The sequence below is a fragment of the Accipiter gentilis genome, chromosome 6, assembly GCF_929443795.1.
Source record: "Accipiter gentilis chromosome 6, bAccGen1.1, whole genome shotgun sequence".
Taxonomy (NCBI): domain Eukaryota; kingdom Metazoa; phylum Chordata; class Aves; order Accipitriformes; family Accipitridae; genus Astur; species Astur gentilis.
This window is the reverse complement of record NC_064885.1, coordinates 24,126,218-24,150,863: the sequence shown is the minus strand read 5'-3', so window position 1 is coordinate 24,150,863 and position 24,646 is coordinate 24,126,218. Positions and strand designations below refer to the sequence as shown.

Below are 24,646 nucleotides of genomic sequence, written 5' to 3'. Positions count from 1 at the left end.
TCATCACACGTTGTTTTCTGGTGCTTCATCCTCCTCAGGGGGAGGGCTCATCATACTCTTCCCCTGCTCCAGAGTGGGGTCCCACCCACAGGAGACAGTCCTCCATGAACTTCTCCAACGTGGGTCCTTCCCACGGGCTGCAGTTCTTCACGAACCGCTCCAGCATGGGGCCCTTCCACAGCGTGCAGTCCTTCAGGAGCACACTGCTCCAGCGTGCGTCCCGCACGGCATCACAAGTCCTGCCAGAAAACCTGCTCCAGTATGGGCTCCTCTCTCCACAGATCTGCAGGTCCTGCCAGGAGCCTGCTCCAGCGCTGGTTTCCCATGGGGTCACAGCCTCCTTTAGGAACCCACCTGCTCCAGCGTGGGGTCCTCCCCGGGCTGCAGGTGGATATCTGCTCCACCGTGGACCTCCATGGGCTGCAGGCGGACAGCCTGCCTCACCGTGGTCTTCCCCACGGGCTGCAGGGGAATCTCTGCTCCAGCGCCTAGAGCATCTCCTCCCCCTCCTTCTGCACTGACCTTGGTGTCCGCAAGGTTTTCTCTTACATGTTCTCACTCCTCTCTCCGGTGGCTGTTTTTCCTCCATCCCAACTTTTTTTTCCTTCTTAAAATGTTATCACAGAGGTGTTACCACTATCACTGATTGGCTCGGCCTTGGCTGGCGGCGGGTCCATCTTAGAGCCGGCTGGTATGGGCTCTCTCGAACACAGGGGAAGCTTCCAGCAACTTCTTACAGAAACCACCCCTGTAACCCCGCCCCGCTACCAAAACCTTGCCACACAAAGCCAATACAACTACTCGGGGCTCATCACCTACTATAATCCTCGGGACCCTACAGACCTCTTCCCAGCTATCAAACCAGCCATGTTTGACCTCCCTCGACACATGCCCTTCCAAGAGCTGAAACAATCCTGATCTTAAGCTCATGTTAAACATGCAAGTCACAGTGCTTCCTTTTCTCAAGCCCTGCTCCTAAGACCCATTTCTGCTGAACAATAAGCCACCACTCAATATTTTGTATGCATACACAGTCCTTCAGAGATCTTAACCCAGGGGAAGATGGACAGAGAGTGAGGAAGTAAGGTGTCTACACCACAGTGATCATCAGGCAGCAAAAGCATGGGAAGGGATGGCAAGCACACATGGTACCAAGAAAGCTCAAGTAGAAGTGAATTGCGGCCACACTGACGGCAGTCTGCCAGGGAAAAGGGGGCTACTTCTTCAGGCATCAAGAATTCCAGCCCTGGCTCCCAGAAAGACATCTGTCACCCTAGAGAAAGTGAGAGCAGGATTTACTGGCCCAGTGCTGGTCACCTCTGAATGACAGATAGGCACTAGAAGGCACAGGTCTCCTAAGAAAACCAACCTGTTGCTGGAGGTTTTTTTGGAGCACATCAGACCAACATACATCTGCTCTGTCTGGCAAATATTTACTTGGCTTTGGTTCATTAGGAGTCCCCTCCATAGGAGTCGAGATATTTCCACTCTTTTCTTTAAAGACCTTCACCTTGTTAAAACTCTGGAAAGAAAAGATCTTAGCTTTTCCCCAAAGTCCCAACTGCGTTTCTTCTAAGGAGATTCCAGCTCAGCAAGCACACAATGTGTCCACTGCCTTTGTGGAACAGTGCTGCTGTTCCTTGAGCACCCTAGTGCGGAACTGTCCCAGCAGCAGATGCCCCAGGCTGCCTAACAAGCCTGTGCGTGTCCTGTCAGAGCACCTAAGTGACATAAAATTCAGGCACCAAAACTGCTTAAAGCAAACCAAACTCTTCAATAAAACCAGATCTGCAAAGTCCATGTGCAGTCAGAAAACATTTACAAATACAAGGACTTACCTCGTAAAAAATTCAGTAATATGCTCTAATTCTCTTCACACACCATCAACTCCAAGACCTAGGCATTTTAACTGAAAAAGAGGTTAGCTAAGATTTTTTTTCTTTTCCTTTCTTAAATGGATATCCACATCTAGGATAAACCTGTCCAATTTAGGCACCTGGTTTATATACAAAGCACCCTCTAAACCTGCTGCACCCTAGAGCTGGGCTCACACTGCCTTGGCAATTACAGCTGTGTCACACTGCAGCACAGCTTTCCACATACTTCCCCACATCTATTAGTGGGGAAGAAAAGGCATATATCAAGTACACTTTCCTTGGTAAAGTTTCAGAACTAGACTGAACGAACAGAGCTCCCCTTCCTTCTGTGGAAGGGCTTGACATATGATCATTTTTAATTTGCACAAGTTGTAAAGTTCACATGATTCCCACACTAGCTTCCTTGGTACACTTCTCCTGTCCTGTGCCTGCCATGTCCTCCAAGGCTGGAACTACCAAACAAAGCTGCTTCATCCTCCAAACTGATGATCCAAAGCACAGCTTGTCCAAAAAAGTCACATTATTCAGCGCTTTCCACCACCCAGCATATACATGCACACAGAGGACTCAACATGCTGTTCTCCTACAGAGGGTTTGCTCTGCTCAATAACTTGGACAAATCACTTTTGCCGATACCCTATTCAGGGCAGAAAGCTCCTATTTATTCTTGAATTCACATGTAAATTGCTTATAATAGCCATCTGCTGAAAACATACACCTCCATTTCTATGAAAGAGCAGCAGGGTTTTCCGGTATTCAGAGAACAACCTGATGTCATGTTTGATACATGCCGGTAAGTCTCTCAACTTCTAATCAAAGACTTCTCTGGGTTTACACTCTTCCTGCTTGTGATCTCATGCTGGGGTTAGGTACCACAGTGGTAAGAACATCTGTGTGGAGCCTCTCACTAGCATTTCAGGTACGGATGAACATAAAAGGACAACTCAAAACAGCACTGGCTTTGAGGCTCACACCCTAAGGATTCCCCCCCACCCCCAAGAGTAAGATAAAAATCAATAAATTATCTAATAATCCCTTCTTAAAATTATTCCTTACACAAGGATAATTGCAGATTGCAAAATACAGATTGCAAGAAAGACATCTTTCAGCATACACTGGGTTTTTTTCCACGAGATTTGGAATTACAAATTGTAATTTGCTACTCGAAAATGAGAGATTTATGCTCAGGGATCCCATAATTTCTTTTGTGTTCTTCAAATAATTTTCTTAGTTTCTGTAAGTACAATGCATGTAGCTGTTCAATCTCTTCAGCGGTGGGGTTCAAGTTCCGTTTTACAGGGATAGGGCTTCCCACTGTAAATCAAACACAACAGTGGCATTAGCTTCATTGATATCTCTTTTTAAGTAGAACTGCTTTCCCTCCTGTAACAGCTCCACCACAGCTCCCAACGAGGTGGCAGAATCACAGCACAATTCTCTTGCCCTAGGGCCTGATCCTGCCTTTCACAAACCTGAGGCCTGGGTCTGGTTCCTTCCTTCTGCTCAAGTTCAGGTAAAATGAATTTAAAAACCCCATCATTTCAGTTTGGCAGCAAAAGAGCAAATGAGAAGGGGGTTAAGCTCTACCTTGAAGGAGCAGTTTAAACTTCAACATACAATTCCATAGGCTATGTGCTGTCTTGCCATTGGGGTAATATACCCCAAGTTCAAAACAGCATTTAAAAAAATGTACCGTCTCACCATCTTCTGTTCTGATTACTAAAGGTATCCAATGTGAGGGACATGCCTAAGAGGACAGTGGTACCCTCAACCACACAGCCACATGAACAGGACTGAAGGTATCTTCTGATTTATTCAAAATGGGTATCGCTGCACCAGTGCCAGAAATGTTGTTGGCTACCTCAGCCTAGGGAGTGGTAGCACGTAAAACCCCCAAACCTGTAAGGTGTCTCTGAACCATCCACTGCCCACAAATATCGTTCCAACTGAAATGTTCTCCAGGCACTGTGCAAAGCCTGCTACCTGCTCTGTTGGAGTGAGAGCATGGGAGGTAATTCCACAGAAGTCCAGAAGGCAGCCTCCTCCTCTGCAAAAAGCTATGGCGAAAAAGCCTGCAATATACTAAGAGAAGCTTCCCATGATCTCAGTCCTCCTTTTGTTGTTCAGTCACCACAAATTTTGACAGCTGTTCTTACACTGGAGGCACTGAGAGCTTAATAGACCTGACCAAGACTACAGAGGAAGTCTGTAGAAAAGCAGAGAGTTAAAAACAACCCCCACGAGCTTTTACAAAGGCACCTGAAAATCCCTTTCAACAGATGTGGCCACTTCAAATTGCATGGTGTTGGATAAAGGGAAGGGAAGTCTAGCCAGAACCACAAAGGGGCTGATTCTGCATGCTCCTGCTGCAGCTTCAGCTGCCAACAGCTCTCAGGCCCTGAATTTCAGTGCTGAAATTCAGACTTTACATGGCTAGGGGTGGGAACTCAGCCCTGGATTGAGCAATACCTTAGGGGGAGTGAAATCAATATACATCCAATACAAGATTTCCAGAAGCATGACTGGAAACACCAAACAACCCCCAAGCCTTTCTGCAGCAGTCTCTTCTCCTAAAAGTTGAGATTTCTTGTGGAATTGGAAACCATACTCATCTTTTTCATTTTCTGCGCAGCTTTAAGTAACCTACTTACTTGGATATTTTAGAGTTGATTCTATTTCTGAAAAGTAGTAACAATTTTCAGGAAAAACAAAAGTACTTCACTTGTCAAGCCCAAAACACTCAGACTTCACAGACCTCAGTTTTGCTGAATTGCACCTTGTTGCTTTAGGAACCGTGGCTTCTGAACCAGGAGGAAACTCATCGATACCCTGCCATGCTGTCAACAGGGCTAACCAGCTTGGTTGGAGCTCAACATGACTCTGTAGCTTTCAGGGGCTGAGCTAACACTTTCAAAGCCATGTTGAGCCATACTGAGACCCCCTCCAAGAATGCAGAGACATGGTGATAGTTTCCAAACATGAGGAAACAGAGACACCAAAGGTAAGGGATTTCTTGAGATCATACAGCAAATTCTATTGCAAGACTCTGGTCTTGCTGATTTGAAGCACTCCTGTGCTTTAGCCATGGACCACCTCTGTCCTTGCAGTAAATATTACAATGATGAAGATTTGCCTCCAAGTAAAAGACATTTTAAGCTTCAGAACAGTCTCGATGTCATCAGCCCAAGGAAAAACTGCAGGAAGATATGTTGCTTTCATTCCAATGCTTTGAAAACTTTTTGGCTTTAAAATAAGTGACATTTTTAGCCTGCCTGTGCACAATGTGGGCTTTAAAAATCCAATCTTTTCTAAAACATTTAACTATATGCACTGATAAGATACAGAGCTGCATGAAATTTAACATAAGAGCTACATTTGTCTTAAACATTTTTATTTGATCTGTACTAAAATCAAATCATCCCTCCATTAAAGAGAGGGCCTTCTTAAATGTCCCTTGTGAAATACCAGAAAAGCTCAATTTACTTTTCTGTAGAAATAGGCTTCGTTAGTCCAGTTGGCTCAGAACCTACCTAAAAATTATTTATCTAAAATGTATAGACAGCCAGCTATTCCCTTCATGTGATGTCCAGCACAACTTTTTTTAAGGGTGTGGCTGTCAATAGCACTAGTTAAAGCCATTAAAAATGAAAAGACATTCAGTCCTACACTCCAGTGAGAGTAGATGACCAGGGATGAAAGCTTTTGGGCAAAAAACTCTTTTCCAAACTGCCTGTCAACATGGCATGCATGCCCTCAATTAAGCATGGATATTTCCATGGGGAAAAAAAACAAAAGGGAAAGAAACACCCTAGGGAGCTGCAATGCCATCTAAGCAGCAGCCTGCTGAAGGGCTGCCAGAGAGCTGCTGCAAGGCACCCTCTCCCTTCCCTCCTCCATCTCTCCCCTGTCCCGATGAGCACTGGGTCAGGACTGCACCAGCTCCTCCCAGTAGCCTTGCTCTGGAGCACCGCTGTCGCGGCTGTGCATCAGCTGAAATACCCAACTGCTGCTTCTTTGCAGGACTAAGAAATTAAGGTGTCAGGCATCTTGCAAAATAACTGCAGCATCCAGAATCCACAACAACAGCTGCAGAGCTGTTGCAGCCCTCTGGTAGAGACTGGACAGCCCCTTGGGTTTGCTTGAGGATTGCTGAGGATAGAAGCCTGTGAATCACTGAAGAGTAAGATTTGGCCTGGGACAGAAAGGGGAATGGGAGAAAAGAATCCCCTCATTTAATTGGGAGAGGACAGGCCTTTTAAAAAAAAATAATTTAAACCTCACAGATTTGCTTTAGATGCACGGTAACCAATTGTTTCTGTTAGAACAGATTTATAAATTTACACAGATACTAGTAGCACACTTACGCATTTTTAAACATCTGCAAAAGCATTAGAAAAGGCACAGGGAACTTACCAACAGTATGAATAGGTTGCCTGTAAGGTATTAAGCCAAAACTGTATTGAAATACTCCTCTAGCATGAAATAGTGGTAAAGCAAAGCCCATTATCTTTTGCAACTTCTCCTGTACATTTCTGAGCCATGAACCTTTGGGGTTTGCAACTTGCTTGAATAGTTCATTTTCACCAAAGGAAAACACCGGGACCAGATGAGCACTGTAAAACAATGAACACACTGAGAATCCCACATCAGCCTGCACTTGCACTGCGGTTCACATCAGCAGCATGGAAACGGTTTTACAATAACCAGCACAGAAAGCTTTGGCAGCTCTAGACTTTATCAGCAACAGGCATTCAACTCTTCTGATATGCAGCTGCTTTGAGTTTTTTGGGTTTGCAAAAAAAAAAAAAAAAAAGTGATTGGCATATAACTAACAACTAGCTTTTGGGCAGTATTTAGCTGGTTGCTACCCACCGCAACTTTTTATGACTGCTCATAATCATAAAAAGGAATAATTGTATCTATCAAAATTATGATTATGATCTTATCCACCACTATTTCAGCAAGTCCACCCTTGTTCCACTGCATTTTCTCCCTTCGCAAGCAAAGAAGCCTCATTGCTAACCTTATAATGCTCCTAGGTGGGCGGTGTCAAAACCAGATCTTGGCTTTCCGCTCCCTTTTGACCAGAGTAATGCACGCACTTGCTTTCAGCACAAAAACCGTGATAAAAACCAGACATCCTCACAGACATGAGTACAATGCCAAATTCCTCTGCTGTCCAATTCCCAGTGAAATCCTGCTTCCTCCAGACTTCTTCGAAAACACTAGCCTTAATCTATTATTACCAGAGGTCAAATCCTACCCACAGAAATTACACTAACTCACTTTGGCTCCTGCACAGTCTAATGAATTCTTATTCAGTTCATGAATCGGCTTGGGAGGAAGGGCACTGACTAGCTCCTGGACAAACTACTTAGGCTAATGGAATCAGTGCAGTTGTCTCCAGCTGGCAAAAATGCCACTGTATTTAAAACCTTGACTGTAATATGCTTTTTGATTAACGCTTAGTTTCACTAAACAGTATTCTACACACTTTAAAGAAAAAAGACCAGGGTAATCCTAAGCAGTCTCTGAAGGATGCAGAGGTGTTTTATTTGCTTTACTTAAATCTTAGCTTCTATACCTTGGCTCCATTCAGCCCACACTATCTTTGAGAAAAACCTTACTGTAAAATAGCAGCATTGCTAGCTATAATATTGTCAGAATGAATTACTGTAGAGCTCTGAATGCCTGAGGAGGATGCACTAAGGACAGAGCTGGCTAGAAAGTACTGTGGACAATCAAAGCCCACCTGTATGGAAAAAACAACTGCTTCTACAGCTTCACAAGCCTGAGGATCCCCAAAGACTATCATTCCCACTCACGATTCTGACTGGTGTCTGCTCAATGGTTCTTTCTCAAATAGAGCATATATCACTCAGCCATCTGTAAAGGAAATATCAGAAAGCCTGGTACATACTGTGGCTGTGTAAATACTCTACTTCTTACTACAATACCAAGACAAACAGGAACATCTTGTGGTGCAATAGCACCCTGAGACTGTGGGATTTGTTTTAATCTGGTAAAGGCTCTTGCAAGATGCTCTGTAGGAGGTTCAGACAGAGAAATAAGTAACTTACGATTGTGAAACTAAAGATAAGTTAGCTGATTCATCATTTGTATCACATCTTTAGGATTTCTTCACTTCATATCAGATATCTGTACTACCTCGGACCAAAATGTCTTTTCCAGAAGTGCAGAGGACTTCTGCTGACATGTTCAGACCACAATTGACAAGTTTCTAGCTGAGGAACCACAGCTTCTCTGTGCTGGCAGTACAGGAGCCAGGGCCAGAGAGCACAGGGCTCCACATTGCCCCTTTCTCTCTTAGTATTTGATGCTGTAGATCAAAAGCACCAGAAACATAGGCAGGCACCGATAGCAGGTGGTTCTTCTCATCAGCCTCCTGCAAGCCTCTCTCGCCCTTTCATTTCTGCCTGAGTTGGAAGCTCATGTCACATTTTGTGAATTGTTAGAAACCAAATGTCAAAACCAGAAGCAATTACTGGATGCAGAGTCTTTGCACAAGAGCTCAGGACTGCTGACAGCGCTGCAAGAGCTGTAATGGCTAGAGTCATACTGTCCTACTGTCCCACAGCCCTGCTGTATAGAAATGAAGTCAGGATTCCTACGCTTCACATAGAAGCGTTTTTTCTTGCCAGTGCTCAGATCCAGAATGACTTGCAGCCTGGTGGTTAAGGTGACCATGTGTGAGGTGTAGTTTTCAAGTCACTCAGGCAGAGACAGGCATTATCACCCTAGTAGAGTGCTCCAGACAACTAAGCCTCTTTCTTAAAGAGGAGGACCATCATTTGAAACAAAGGACTTCATAAGGAAAGAAGTGGCCATTCCTGTGTTTTGTGTCCTGATCTTCTTCTTGTGTGTTGGGGATGCTTTTGAAATCAAGGCCATGAGAGGCACAGGTGTATCTGGTTTCTCAGTCCAAATCAGTTTAGATGAGAAATAAACACCAATCTTTGATCTGACAGATCAGACATCTATGGACATGCTCAAAAAAAAAGGCACCTAAATATTCTTCTAAACTTTATGGATAAAAAATAAAAGCTACTAATAGTGTTTAGGATCCCACTGGATTAATCAGCAGCTCAGCAGAAATTGAGTGAAGACTCATTTAGGCACTAAAGTCCTAATTTAAATAAGCAAGTGCTGTTTCTGGGTACAAATTAGACCAAAATGTTACTTTCTATTGGAGAACAGATCCTTTATGAGACTCCTAGTGATATGTATAAGAAAGCCTCTTGGAATTTTGATACAGAATAGTTTCTAGGAAAAAATGGACCTTAGCATCCTCTGTGAAAACAGAGCCCTTCTCAGAGACCACCTTTTTTTCCAGTTAATAGCTTAAAAAACTGTTACAAATTTCTCAAGACAAATATTTTTTTCTCATTGCTTTGCATATGAATATGCAATCGTGGGAACTGTTCAGAAAGCTTAGCAGAAACAAGTCACTAGTTCCAATATTTCTAGTATACAAGACATCTAGACCAGTCCAGAACAAATGCAATAGCTTATACTACGTAAATATCTCAAAAGATATTAATACCATCTCTGTTTAGTTACACACTGATGGCTGATAGTAAAAAAAGTAAGCTAGTTTTTCTTGATATTTTCACCAAAAATTCCCAGAAACTTACTTTTGCAAATAACAATCTTCAAAAGAAAGTATTTAGAATAAAGGTGAAAACGAGTCCTCCTAGACCACAGTTTTCAGAGATTTAATAAAACAGGGCATAGCTTTCTCTCTTTTCTTTTTTTTTTGTTTGCTTAAAATAAGAAAATTCTATCTTATTATAACTTAAATTTACAGAACAGAAAACAGAATGTCTGTTTAGTAAACCAGCCAAGGTTTACTAATATCGTTTCATAATTCCTACTCTTTGCTAGTGCAAAAAACAACTGAAACAAAACACCAAGATATGCTAATAACACCTACTCCTTATAAATTATGAAAGTCAAAGGGAGTTTGCAACACTCCCAGATTGGATCTGGGTGGACAGACTGGCTCCTATGCCAGACATCTGCACGTTCTTAGGCAAGTAACTCTTTCAAATTCTAATTATATGAGTTTACTATATAATATGAACTATATTTAAGAATCAATCTGTATTCAAAGCATGCTTACTACAGCAGCCCAAATGGGAAACCTACCCATGTTTCAAGGCCATTTTAATAAAGCCCTTCCTCTTGAGGATGTTCAAAGTTAAACTTCCAGGATGTGCATTCAGAGATTCCTCTGCTCCTCCGATCACAATGATGGATGCGTGGCCGCCTCCCTCGTTATTCAGCACGTACGAGACACTCTCCTTGGATGCAGAAACCATTCCTTCAGGAACAAACATTTTAAGAGTCACCACTGGATCTTCATGTGTAAGTACAGTGGAATTTAAGAAATATTTTTAAATATCTAAATGATGTTTCAAAATGATTACAGCACAGGACAGAGGTCAAAGATTTGGTTTCAACACCCTCACTCTGCAACTGATTTGGTCTTAGGTAAGTCCTTTGATTTCACTCTGATGAGCTAGATGCTGTTTGCCTATCACAGGGGTTTTGAGATCTTCAGGGAAGAGTGTGCTCTTCTGCCAGCTTAACTCCCCCTCAGTGAGATTCTGTGCTTGAGAACGGAAGAGTTGAATGGCAACAGATACTGTTGAGAGGCAGCAGCTAAAGCCATACAGCAGGTGCATATAAACACAGGCACAGAGGGTTTAACAGAATGAATAAAGGACTTGTGAACTCAAACATGGATCTACAGTGCCAAGCTGATCCCCTTCTTTCTTTTCAAAGCTATAAAGCAGCAGCACCATCTAAGGCAATGGCATGACAGCAGCAAAGAAGAAAAGGCTCACGTGTACCATTCCCAATGACTACATCAGCTCATTCTCTGGTAACGAGGACCTGGCACTCATCAGTCTATTTAGGCTAAAACAGCAGAATATATTAAGCTTTCCTGGTACTCCTAATACTTCTAATCAAAGGCACACTTCTGTACAAGCCTTTAACATCAACTTAGGCCTTGGCCTGAACTTGGTGCTTTGGAAAATCCCCTAACAGATATGCACCTGATCCCTCCAGAGTTCCTTTGTGCCCTAAGTTTTACTTCAAAGGCTGACAGTGGCCCATTTACCCAGAAGCCATGTTTAATTACATGTTGCATTAATATGGTCTAAATGACAATTTAGAGATCAAGTCTAGTCTGCGTTGTTGTTGGTTTTTACAGGGCTGGTATCAAAGCATGCTCTTTTGGGTGCTAAGCAAAGACTTCATCTCCTGTTACCTGTCTGCTTTTTTTCCTATTAGGGACATTACAACATGGATTATGAAAATCTCACAAGAAAGGCAAGATGATTGTGATCTAGTTTTGACAGCTGGCCACCAAGAGGAATTGCCTCCTACTGCAGCAAGTTCAGACCTCAGTAAAAAGCTACCTCCGTTTGCCACGTATGTCTTCACAATCACTGTTACTCTGAAAAACACAGCTGACCCGAGACTCACAAATAATTTGAGTGATGCTTTTTCACCCATCGGCATGCATTTTCTCTGGAAGAGAAAGCAAGAGCCACTGTCTTTCCCCAGGACAGATTTATCTCCCCACTGAAGCAGAGATGTCAGCCCACATGCAGGGCACTGTTCCCCACTCAGCAGCTCAGTAGTGCTGCAACTGCTCTTCCCAATGACAACAACTGCAGCCTGGCAGGCTTCGGAAACAGGAAGCAAAAGGCTAGCAGATGAAGCAATGTGCTAGGAGCACGGCTTTCAGTAGATGGAAGATTTTGCAAGTGTTTTATGATTTGACTGATAACCTGCATTATACCAAAGGTCCCCTCTGGTTTATCAGCTACATACCTGTGAAAAATGAGCTACAATGCTGACTATTCTTTAGCATGCTTTTTACTCAAATTGTTCCTCATCTAGCAGGTAAATATTTGTTCCTATGGGTCAAGATGCCAAAAACATGTAAACGTGACTTCCAGGCTAGGCAGTGTTTAAAACTCTCATCTTCCACCACTGCCAATTCCTTCACTTTACAAGCCTGAAAGAATCCCCTCAGAAATAATATTTGCATGGAAAGGCATTCTCTGGCATATTGAGTATACATGGATATGCAATTCTGATATTAACCTGAACAACATGCTAGGCATGTTTCTATGAATGGAGCAGTTGAATTGCTTATCTGAGATCACAGCGTCTGTGGTGCTGTCAGGAATAAGAGCTAGATCTGTCTCCCAAACCTAGTCTTGTGCACCAGACCATACTTACTTAAATGCTCTAGTTCAATGAATTTAAGTAAAATAACTCCTGTATTAAACCACTGGGGGGGAACACTAGTCCTGATTTCATTATACGTTCTTCTGTTCCCCAAACTTTACTGCTTGTTATTTTTATCTTTTATTACTGCAGTACCAGTCATGAATATCACCTCTTTATGCCAAGCGCTACTCAGAACAGAGAAAAAAGGTTCCATCTTTAGAGTTTCTATCTCTACTATAATTACACAAATTTGCAACATGAGACCTCAGTCAGAAGTAGGTAGTTAACTTCTGACTAGAAAGATATTTGTAATGAGTAGGACTTTAGGCCCTTCAGGTAAGAGATTATCCTCAATTTGTTTTACAAGTGTCTGTGCAATGACTAAATAACATTATAAATTATTATGTTCTTCTCATAAATAACTGGTACTCAGTACTGCTGTCTTGCAGGTCAAGGGAAAAACAGCAGTATTTTTTCAGAAAGAAAAAAAAGCTCAGTGATATAGTTTAACAAAACTATTAATAAAACCTTACAAATTGTTTTGCAACAACAGTTCATCATAAAACAGAGGTTTAATTTAGCATTAATGCTGATCTTTCTGAAGTGGAAGTACTTACCATTTATAGGCACAGGAATAGACCCTACATTTGAAGCAGAAGCTATAATACAGAGCAACAGCTGAGACATTCTGCTTTTACCTCTTTTACCTACCAGCACTCATTATGTATTCTCTGAAGAAAGGACAGCCAAACCAGATGGGCATGATATGAAGATATGGAGTAAGCCCAGGAAATAAATTTTTGAAACTTGGACCGGTGCAAAAGTTTCCAAAGGCTCCAGCTACAAGGACCCCATGAGGGTGAAAGCCAAGTAAGTAGTTGTGATTTGGATTCAGATCTGAAGTTTTTATAAGCTGAAAAATAGAGACAGTAGGGGACATTATAATACTTACCTCAGAAAGATTCTCAAAAAACAAGTATAGAGATTGCACATTGACAGGACACAGAACTGATGACAATTCATGTCCTTCTGAGCACTTTAAAGTACTGTCCTGTTTTACAGCTGAACAAAGTTTAAATAGATGTGTCTTAAGATACTGGGTCTAGCATTTACTGCACTGAGGCATTATCTTGTGATACAAGAGTCCAAGTAGAAAATCAGCCCCTGCCCATTTTTGTCACTAAATCTCAGACTTCCCATGTTTTAAGAAGTTCACCCTGGAGTAAGTATTAGAATTTTACAAAAGATGAGCCTTAGACATTTGTCCACGCTCATAGGTATTCAAGCTGTCTCTGTTCCAATGTTTACAGTTCTGTAAGAAAGCCTTTACTCACATGAATGGGAAAGTATTCCCTAAAGTACTTCCAAACAGTCCAGTTTCTGACCCACTGGGACCGTCTGCCCCCTGTGCATGGTGTTTCCCAGTCGAGGTAGAGCCACAGCAGGTACAGAACAGCGAGAAACCAGAAGTTGCCTAGGATCAGGATCACGAAGAATCCACAGCAGAACTCTGCTACAAGAAACAAAAAAGGAAACCATAGCAAGCATTAATCACACCTGTCTCCTTTTAAGACCTTGAATTCCCAGCCCTGATATTGTTATTACAGGTGCTACTCAAAATGCATACAAATTGAAGCTAGCTTATTCCACATTGTGTGAATGTTGTTACACTCAGAGTGAAACACCTACAAGGGTGTATCACCTCAGTTCATATTTCTTACTCTACTGCACAACTGGATGAATAAGCCTAAGATGATGCTGGTTTAATAAAACAAAAGCATGAGCTGAGGACCAACACAGCTGTCTTCTCCCCGTGGTGAGAGTGAACACTAGTGTTTGGTAGAGAGCATTTGGTTTACCTAAGGCAGAATAAAAGGAGACAGCAAGAGCTAACAGAGCTGTGATGCTTTAGTGAGCGAGAAGGGAGGAGAGCTGGGGAAGGAAAGAGGCGAAAGGGGGGCACAGCAAGATCTCTTTTCTAATGTGAGTAGTGTCAGGCAATCATTTTCCCTTTGTGTTTCTTAACTTCTCTACCTATAAAATAGGGATGGTAGTTCTACTCCCTGTGAAAAGTGCTCTGTGACTGGCCAAGAAGATGCACTAGACAAGACCAAACCATTAAGAGGTTCACTTCAGCCTAACGTGTCACTGTAAGTGGAAGCTCACCATTGCTATGGGAACCCATTAAGTCCTGATACTTTCAGACCCAGGTTAATAAGAATTGTATCATTACTGTAGTAAGATGTTACATAGGAAGTGTATTATACACAATTCAGAGCCAGAAAAAGTTGTTTGATTAAACACAATGTGTTACTTTTGGGCTCAACCCTGAAATAATTATTCAGAGAAACTCCCTATGGAAACTTGATCTTTCTAGGACTTGCAGAATTTTGCACTCTCGCTGCAACTCAAGCAGCTATGGATGGAGTTGGCTGAAGTGCAGTACAGCGGTACCTGCTGCTCTCCACACTGTAGTACACCCTGCAGTACACCCTGCAGCAGCCTGCTTGCTATCTCACGTCTTGTGAACAAAATGCATCAGGCTCGCAGATCAGCGTAACCCAGCAGATGCTGAATTCCAGGTTTGCAAGGGAGCCAGAGCTTTAACATCATGTATTTATCTGTTGGCAAGCAAAACAGGACCCAGACCTCACTGGAAGTCTCAACAGGCAGAGTTCTATGAAGCAGGTGCTTTTCTGTGGTATTTCATATGCCCTACAATTGACTGGCTTTCATGAGGGCAATATCCTGTTACCTCCTAAAAGGAGTGTCGTGGTTTAACTTCAGCCAGCAACGAAGCACCACACAGCCGCTCACTCACTCCCCCACCCAGTGGGATGGGGGAGAAAATTGGGAAAAAGAAGTAAAGCTCATGGGCTAAGAACGGTTTAATAGAACAGAAAAGAAGAAACTAATAATGATAATGATAACACTAATAAAATGACAACAGTAGTAATAAAAGGATTGGAATGTACAAATGATGCGCAGGGCAATTGCTCACCACCTGCCGACCGACACCCAGCCAGTCCCCGAGCGGCGATTCCCCCCCCCCCCCCCCACGTCCCAGTTCCTATACTAGATGGGAGGTCCCATGGTATGGAATACACCGTTGGCCAGTTGGGGTCAGGTGCCCTGGCTGTGTGCTGTGCCAACTTCTTGTGTGCCTCCAGCTTTCTCGCTGGCTGGGCATGAGAAGCTGAAAAATCCTTGACTTTAGTCTAAACACTACTTAGCAACAACTGAAAACATCAGTGTTATCAACATTCTTCTCATACTGAACTCAAAACATAGCACTGTACCAGCTGCTAGGAAGACAGTTAACTCTATCCCAGCTGAAACCAGGACAAGGAGTTACACCAGTGAAACACATTGAGCTAAATACATAAGTAAATAACAGAAGTACATCAGGCAATAATTTGGGTAACACAACGTAAATATTACCAGAACTGATAACTTTGAAATAAGCAGATGGACCAACAGTAAAAACCATTCATCCTAGTTAAGATCAGCTTGATTCAAGAGAGAGATTATTTGGGCATTGAAAACTCAGAGCAGATTCCCTATACCAAGCAGGTTTCAAGCTGCTGAAATTCAGAGCTTAACTTGGTCTATGGGTGCTCTTGTGTTTCCTCCAACCTGAATACTTCAGCCAACTTGCCCTTGTGCCTAGTTTGACTGTGCCTTAAGAGCAGAAATTGATACATTGTCATGGCATAACTGAGAACTACTGCAGAATCCAGTAGCAGACAGAGCAAGCAAAGCTGCTGGTTAGATTAAGTAGGAAAGAAAGGGATGAACATTCCCATTTCTGGCAGGGAAGGAGCAGAAAAATAAGGAATTGCATTTGCTCCAAGGAAGAGAGAAGGGAACAACCATAAACAAAACCAGAAGCAGGATCAAATCTACTTTTTTTAAGGATAGTCCATTCTTCAATACCATCAGTACAGAAGCTCATTGCTTCCTGCTTAAACAGGCAACCATGGTCTTGCACAGAGAAACACTTCACTAAGAGCCCTAGAAAAATACCACAGCTAACTGAGGCCCACAGACTTCCGAAGTCAATGTGGAAAACTCCCCAAAGCTGCAACAATGAGTTCTAGGGAACATCGTTATTGCAGCACAAGTAACACAGGTGAAAGATGACACTCAATTCCACTGCTTCAGAGGGAGAACTCACCGGGAATCCCACACCAGCAACACTTAAGATGGGGCACAGGAATATTTTGAGGAAAAGTCATTACTTGCTCTTTGAAGAAGAGATCCTGAAACTATAGACTTTTCTAGGAATGCTAATCTGGACAGGATGCCAAGGTTCACGGTCCAAGTTTGAATGAGTATTTATATTTCCTATCCTCCCTTTCAGAAGGACTTTTGGCTCAGTACAGAATCACGTGGTGTTTTACTATCAGTTTCCTAGCCAAATGGCTGAAAGGTGCTTTGGATCAAAGCATCCTTGCTGTGAGAGCTAATTAAATCAGCAGTGAGAAGTGCCAGATAGCAGTATTTAATACTACGCAGGGAAACATCCACAAGATCAACAAGCTCACTGCTTTGCTTTAGCTAGAACATGTTCCTGTGTGCATGTAAGTTATGGGGAGGTAAGTACGCTGTCAGCACTTCCTAAGGGGAGCTCAGCATCTTGTAGGACAAAGCCGATTTATTATTGCATTCACAACGAGACATGCAAAGCAAATTCCTTTTACCATACCTCCTCATTATTTCAACGCATTAACAGCCTGCAAGATGAGTTAAACACTGATGACTCAAAACCAACGAACCTATAAACACAAGCCCAGATTTTTCTCCTTCAGCGAAGACACTTTACCTAAATTCATAAAAAAATTCCAGGCAAAGGGTGAATATCTTGGAATTTGTCACTTTACTATATCATTGCCTTCTTAGATGTAGTTCCAGTCTACACTGTAAGCATAATTTTTTGCTTCAACTTGAATTAAAGCTTTGAAAATATTTCTGTGGTGTATTGGAACAGTGGGGGAAAAAGGAAACATGGATTGAAAGACAAATCCCCGCCATGGGACTCTGAACATCCTGTTTACCAGCTAACATTGGTGAGTCTCTTCCTCCATTTCCCCATTTACCACATGTAGATAATAACCTGTTGCAAGAAATCGATGAAAAATATTATATATAATGTTAGCTAGCAGCACAGGCAGCCATCCTGCCCAATTATGTTTGAACACCTCATGCTTTACTCAATAAATAGGCTCTGAGTTTGCAGCTCTGGACACCAAATTCATAAAATAGTTAAATACCACAGAGATAGGAAGTAGGAAAACAGCACACTGGGTGAGGAAATACAGGTGATCCCAGCAATTGGAAGCTCCAAATGCATTTGCGGTTACTAAGGAGTCAAAAATGTTTGAATAATATCTATCGTGAGCGCCACCAAATCTAAGACTCTCCACTAGAAGAAAAGCCTCCCATAACCCTCAGAGCAGTCACAGATCATGTCTGGCCAGTGCAGCGTATCCTAGGTGGCCAGGGTGCTCGTCTCAATCCAGCCAGCACTACAGGCTCTCCATAGTACCCCATAAAGCCATGCAAACCAGTTTGCACCGAGACCTCCAGACTGCTCAGCAATTCAGGTCTGAACTATGAGCCAGTTCCTGCTGTTTCCCACATGCTCTTAGCAAAGCTTTCTCTAAGCATGTTGTGCTGCTATGTCTTAAATGAACTGGAGGCTTTCAGAGTTCAGCAATTTGAACCTCATCCCACAAAGGACATGATAATCAGAACATCTTTATCGCACTGGCTTTCTAGTGAATACACAGGTAGAAATGCTATTTTTAATATTTATACTTCTCTGGGCTTTATGAGTGCATGTGCATAACAATACACAAAGCAAGCTGAAAAGCTCATTTCTTACATCTGTTGCCACAGGGGAAAAAAAATGAAAGATGGCATATTCAACAACCACAGCAATGTACCTACAACAGAAGAGTCCTTTCTTCACCTGTAGTCTTCAGAGCAGCAATGCCTCTGAGCTGGGTGCCTGAGGAACAGAACATTGGAGGCCACACACAAGGAGAATTGCACAGCGATGTTTTCATCCCTCATGAACATTTGCTCCTCTCTATCATCCCTCAAGGTACCACTGATAAGTTGATTTTGGCATTAAAAAAATGATTTTCCCCTGCTTGGTGGATTCTTTCATTAGAAGAAAAGAAAAAAAAAAAATCAGCCTTAATTTCTGGAAATGCTTTCTAAATTATTTATAAACGGTAAAGAAAGGGATAGAAATTTAAATTAAATATAACACATACAGCAAATGGACTCCAAGTGTCCCACCAAAGGAACACCTTGAGACAACAGGCAACACCTGAGAGGAGGCAATCTGCCAAGGCAACAGTAAGCAAGTTCATGCCTCTGCAGAGTATTGCTCTGCAGCTTCTATGTAGAAAGTCTCTTTTTAAAAAATGGAGTCATAATGTTAGAACTATCCTGTTTAGACCCTACTAGTCTGTGCTATTCTGTCAATATACAGATTTCCACCAGAAGCACAGGAACTTACTGCCACTTCTCACCCATGGCAGATATGGACTCCCCAGCAAACAATAAGCTAGGAATTTATTTAAACTAACTGGAAAACTGTTGAAGTCCACAGGAATTTGGTAGCCATCTTCAGGACTGAGGTGGTAAGGAGGTCAGCATTTGTTGAATACATATCAGTCTCCTGTAGAGGAGGTCCTATGTCAGTTTATTGGTCACAACTGGGAGCCCCAGTCACAAGGATATTTGAGCATTCCTATCAAAGGAGCTGTATTTCAACACTACTACAATAACAAATACAAACCCTTAGATGCCAAGGTTTGGAGGCTGGTTTAAAGGCTTGTTTACTCTGGAATTCGGTTCCGGCTCCCAAGCAAGCAGACCTTCCATTGGCAAATACTGATAAACTAGAGATACGGAGCATTAGGCTCTATTGACTTGTAGATAGAGCGGTCTGGATGCAGTAAATCCCCAAGTTACTAATTACCAAATCCTGAGACAGCATGACAAATTTAGGCTACATATTTCCTGTTTCTTTTATTTCTCCTTAGGTGTCCACGACCAGTTACGTTCACATACAGGCTGCCAAGCCAGGGCCTCTGGCCTGACACAGCACAGCCATTTTTCTCTTCTTATTCTTGAGAGATACAAACAAATATACACAGAGACATGGTTAAATTCCCTCCCCAAGATGTACGTAACAGAGGTAGCATTCCTAGAAAAACTAGTCAGTCAAGCATCTGTAAGTACCCTGTTATTCTCTGTGATCACACATCAGTCCCTGCCCATGAGCCAGCAATAAGCTTCATGGATAAATGAATACAGACTGGCAAAACCAAGGAGCAATCCCAGCCAGCTTGCTAGGAAAGGCTCATAGACCTTAGCTGAGTTTTCTTAGGTATCAAAAGAATGTTTTTTTAAAAATGAATTGAGGAAGAATGAGACCATTTTAGTTAGCCAGCTACAACTGATGAATTAAATCAGCACCAGATAACAAAACATTATGACATATTTGGGGAAAAGGTTATTTTTTGCTTTAGCACATTACACTGACACCTGCTTTCTCAACACTTGAGTCACTTATTACTCCGGCAGCAATATCTCACTCTGTGGCAAATGTTTCATCATTTCTATTATTTTGGGGAAGCCAGATCCACAACTCAAAACTGTCTCCAGCCAAGTTCAATTAACAGTGTGCTTTACCCTACATGCTACATGCACAGGAGTTTAATCACCAGAGAACAGGATGTACTTTAATACACACCAATGTCTTTAGCATATTATTTTGTGGCTCCACGCACATTAAAGTATACCTTTTATTATGTACTGATTTTGTATTATTAAGTATTTTGCAAATAAACACAGGGGTGCACGCACAACAGTCCCTTCCTAGGTCCCCAGTAAGGAGAAGACCAGCACGCCGCTGCTGGACCTAGAAAGTGAACCATAGAAGATGCATCATTCTCCCCTACCACCACCCTGCCTCAAAACAAAATCCTGGTATCCTTTTCATAGGGTTAAACTCTCTCTCATTTCCATCTCTCATTGTCTGCACCAAGACACCATCGCTCCACCCAAGTTACCTAGTTCTGCATTTGATTTTGTACATGCTCAAATTCCACTGTCCCTTTTCACATCAAATGCACAGAAGCTGGCAGGGGAGAAGCTCAGCAACTCACCGGCTAGTTTTATTTTCTCCAAAATGCTGTCCTTTGATTTGCGCAGATTAGAGAGGAAGAAAAACAAAAGGCTAAAGCACCTGCAAAGCAGCACTTAAACTGAATCTCATTGATTTTTCCTTGTTTAAATTGTTTTGGCTTAAAATGAGCCCTTTGATCTACCTCCTGCCTAGGTACTGATCACCTCCCGATACAAACTGAACTGCACTCACAGATGTGCAGTACCGCGGCACGCAGTTCACCCCTGCAGCATGCTTACATACCAAGGGTAAACTGCTGCTCAATTACTGTGCGAGAAACAGAAAACCTACACTGGTTTCTAACAGGAAGATATCAGACATACTACTAACTGCAGCAAAATTAATTCAAAGTTCTTAAGAAAAAGACAACAAAGATTTCATGCTAAACACCAGTGACACCTGTTGCATTCATTGACAGTCCCATTTTCTTTTGGGTATATGTACCATAAAACCTACAGTACAAAAACGGGAGTGATGTAACCTCTTTGCTCTTGCCTCCAGTCGGTCTAGCAGCACTTACAAGCTTGGAGATTACCTTTCTCCAGGTGACTTTCTGCCTGGGGTTGGCCTGGACAAGTGCACAGAGACATCACAAGCAGGTTATCAGCACATGGCTTCATGGGCAGACACGATGTGGGTGCTGCATGAGCCTGGAACAGGGCCAGACCTGCCCCCAGACTGTCAGCCCCTGGCCAAGCCGCTGAACCTCTAATTACAGGCATAAAACTACATCTACCAATATTGTCTGTTTCAGCTTTTTTTTACCGAAGTAGGTACTCTGAAATTGCAAAACTTCATATATTCGCTGTTTCAGCAGCAAAATGCTAATAACTTGAAATTATGCTTCAGCCTAAAGCTGTTTTGGATTTCTGCTTAATATGGCAAGAAACAGCATCATTTTAGCATTTCCTGTTTTTCAGTTTTCATAGCTTTATTCTTCTAGACTCCAGGCCAATACCACTCTTCTTTTAAAAGAAGGAAGCCTATTTAAAACACTTGCCTTTTTCATGGGACTTTACCTAAACTATTTTGGCCTGCTGCACTTAGAGCACATGAGATGGGAAACTACACGGCAGTTTCAGCTGGCACACGGTGGGAAACTGTTAGATGGGCATCTCTCTTGTCTAATCCAGAAGCTCTTAGATACAGATCACAGTGTTTCGGAACTTATTTTTGCTTCTGCTGTCATACCCCTGGATAACTAGCAGAAGAACCACTGCTACAACGAAAACTTGTCTTTTCCGCTTGAGGGCAAACTTTGGCAGCTTGCAGAACAGAGCAGGGAAGCACAGGAACTTACATCCAGAATTTTAAAGAGGTTCCTTTTGTATGTAATGAAATTCTGTGCACATCTGTACAGCTTTTTTTGAGGCAGAGGCATGTTTATTCTGCCTACCCTCTACAGAAAAAGCAATGTATCTGAGTGCAGACCCAGCCCATGCCAGCATGCTGTGCAAAGAAGCAGAACCTTCTTGTTTGCACCATGCAACTACTGCAGCTATTTTTTCAGTATCCGTTGACTGATTCGGTCTTTCTACAAGTGGCAGTGAGATTCACAGTCTACAACAACTATTGCATATATATATGTATTTCAGGGCAACTTGTGAGTAGCCTCTAGTCACACAAGCAAGAGGGCACTTTCAATCACGAATTCCACGGTCTCAGAAAACCACACCGCAATACGACAAAGCAAGCCTGGAGAGCAAGGGGCAAAGACCACCACAATATCCTTTTTACATTAAATTCAGCTACTCTTAAGGATCTCAGCCAGGAAGATAAAACCAATGCTTGATTTTCAGAGTCTTCTATCCAAGTCACATTATGGATTCTAAGTTGTAGTAGACTCATGTTTCCCCTTACGGCTTACTCTGTGTGCCAAATCATGTTTTCACATGTCACTTCCCAGATTTAAAGGATATCATTACCCAATTCAGCTTTTGTCTTTCAGGGCACTGATTTTTAGAATTATCTTACTTTATCTGTTAGTCCTATTGGTCCATTTTATTAAGCTATGGCATCTCACCATATACCTAGATGGACAACTTTGGGAACTGAGCCAGTACCCTATTTATTCACTCCTCTGAACAGAATCCCTATATCTATAATAATGAAACATTAGTTATCATATGGTGTTATCTGTTCATGTTTTCACTTGCAGACATTTTTACCTAAGAAAGACTGAATCTACAGATCTTGCTTGGTATAAACCAGTTCCAGCCATATACCAACTCCCAAACAACACCTACACCTCCAGCCAATCCTGTGATGAACTGACAACAATATTTCACTTGCACTGGGGCATGCCCTGCATAATTTCAAAGTGTCACTTCAGAGCTCAAGAGCTTACAAACAAACGATGTTTCCATACTTTGCTCAGCAGACCAAAAAAAGGCTGAAAAATCCAAACATAATGGCAATCCAGAATGTCAGAAAACAATCCATTTTTAACTACTTTAAAGTCATTTAGGATTCAGCCATCTGAATTTTCCTGGTGTTAAGTGAAACTTTTTGGCCAGATCACTCCGACTGTCCTATGACTGAAAGGGTACGCCTACAAAAATGACAAGGTCACCTTGGATAGCTCTAAAGATAAACATCCCCATGAAAGCACAAGCAGATGATTATTATTAGAATCAATTTGTCCACGAAAATTCAAGCACTCTTGCAAACAGATTTTTTTCATGTTCATGTACACTCACTATATTCAACATAACCAGCCATAAGACCAGTTCCTTGTTGATTTTCCTTGACATTTATTCCCAGGCAGTGCCAGCTGCAGAAGACAGCTGCCTACTTCTCCCACTGAACTCCAGCAAGAGTAGATTTTCTGCAGCCCAATCACTTCTAGTAAGCACAGAAGGATGTGATTTTCTGCAGCAGCATTGTTACCAACCAGGCTAGGATAAAAAAAAATTTTTTCCTTCCATTGCCACTGAACTTCTACTGCATTATCATTAGACTGGAATAATGGCACATGCCAAGATCTAACTCAATCACAGAAAATTAAAAGCACAGGCTATTTACAACATAGCCACAAACATGAACTGTTTATATAAGTCCAACCACATATAATTTGGAGGTTACAAAACAGCCAAGTGCTAGGGATAAATCTGTGAAGGTGCTTCACACTCTCCGTGCTTCCCCCACATACCCAAATCTTTCAGGTGTGGGCTAACAACCTAAAAAATTGTCTGAAAGACATCAGACCACCATCTGAATGGTACTGTATTTGCAAGATATACAAGGAAGAAATGCGCACATTCCTTTCCTCCTTGTAAGTCCTAAAGCATAGATGATTGTAAAGCATTCCAACGTTTCCAGTAATGCACAGGTAGTCAGTTGCTCTATACCTCGGAACAGTTTTGTTCCACTCTGTTCAATAGTCGCTTCCACTGATCTGGTCCCAGAGAGTTAAGGCTTAGCTTACCTGATCAAGTGACTCATTTTATCAAGTTCAACATAACCACCCATGAGAATAAGACTTGCTGCTGTGAACAGGTGTTTAGTGATAGGAGTCTATTAAGAAATTAGGAAAATTCACTAGAGAGGAATAATCAGAAGAAAAAGTTTACCAAGTAAAATTGTTAAGAACACTTTCTTAAAGCACGTGAAGACACTTTTCATAAACGTAAGGAAGTGGCTGCATTTAAGCCAGTTCACTGTCAATCCTTATTAATTTTTGTCACCTAGTTAAATGAGAATTTTATTGAACTGCAGCATATAAAGTTACTTTACAAAATTGATAATGAAAACAGCATTACTCATGTACCAGCCTTTACGCTCACGTTCAGTAAAAAGTTGTTAGTTGTCAGAAACCTACTGGGCCTCTCAATGAGAAGACGCAGTCACCAACTTTTTAAGATCATATTTGAAAAAGAACCCATAGAAAGAAATAGATCCCCCAAAAGAGAAAAAGCCACCCAGAGCTTCCAGGGAAGAGAAGGCCCAAGCCCAGAAGTGTGATGCTCTCGCCCGCCCAGGAACAGCCAGGGAGCCGCTCGCCACCTGGACACCTTTCCTCCCACGTGGAGTGACACAGACCGATGCCCACGGGTGACGCTGGTTAAGGAAAAAGCCGATTCTTTCCCTTGTCTCTCTGGGGCAAGGGCAAGAAGGAGGAAGGCTGTTACCCAGCAGGAGGAAGGAGAAGATCCACTGCAGCACGGCGATTGTCTGGATCCTCCTCTTTAGGGGGATGTTGATGGGGGCAAACTCGACCTTCATGCTGACGGCGGGACAGCAGCGCGGGGAAGCACGGACCCGCCAGCTCCGGCTCCAGCCCCAGCCC

General features: G+C 42.4%; 1 protein-coding gene across 1 annotated transcript; it reads right to left on the bottom strand.

Annotated features, from left to right (window-relative positions):
- Window positions 1–563: 563 nt before the first annotated feature.
- MOGAT1 (monoacylglycerol O-acyltransferase 1) lies at window positions 564–24,646 on the bottom strand. Its single transcript, XM_049803683.1, has 6 exons — window positions 24,489–24,646; window positions 13,484–13,662; window positions 12,861–13,062; window positions 10,047–10,221; window positions 6,291–6,490; window positions 564–3,191 (listed from the first exon to the last, which is right to left on the bottom strand). The coding sequence occupies exons 1-6, from the start codon at window positions 24,580–24,582 to the stop codon at window positions 3,037–3,039; spliced, it is 1,005 nt and encodes a 334-aa protein (XP_049659640.1). The 5' UTR covers window positions 24,583–24,646; the 3' UTR covers window positions 564–3,036.

What these genes read in the sequence shown, in the direction of transcription:
- MOGAT1 (XM_049803683.1), bottom strand. Translation starts at nt 24,582, where the DNA reads ATGAAGGTCGAGTTTGCCCCCATCAACATCCCCCTAAAGAGGAGGATC. An exon ending in CTTCTCCTTCCTCCTGCTGG is followed by an intron (nt 13,663 to 24,488) that starts GTAACAGCCTTC and finishes TGTTTCTTGTAG; the next exon opens with CAGAGTTCTGCTGTGGATTC. An exon ending in AAAATGGCCTTGAAACATGG is followed by an intron (nt 6,491 to 10,046) that starts GTAGGTTTCCCA and finishes ATTGTTTTACAG; the next exon opens with TGCTCATCTGGTCCCGGTGT.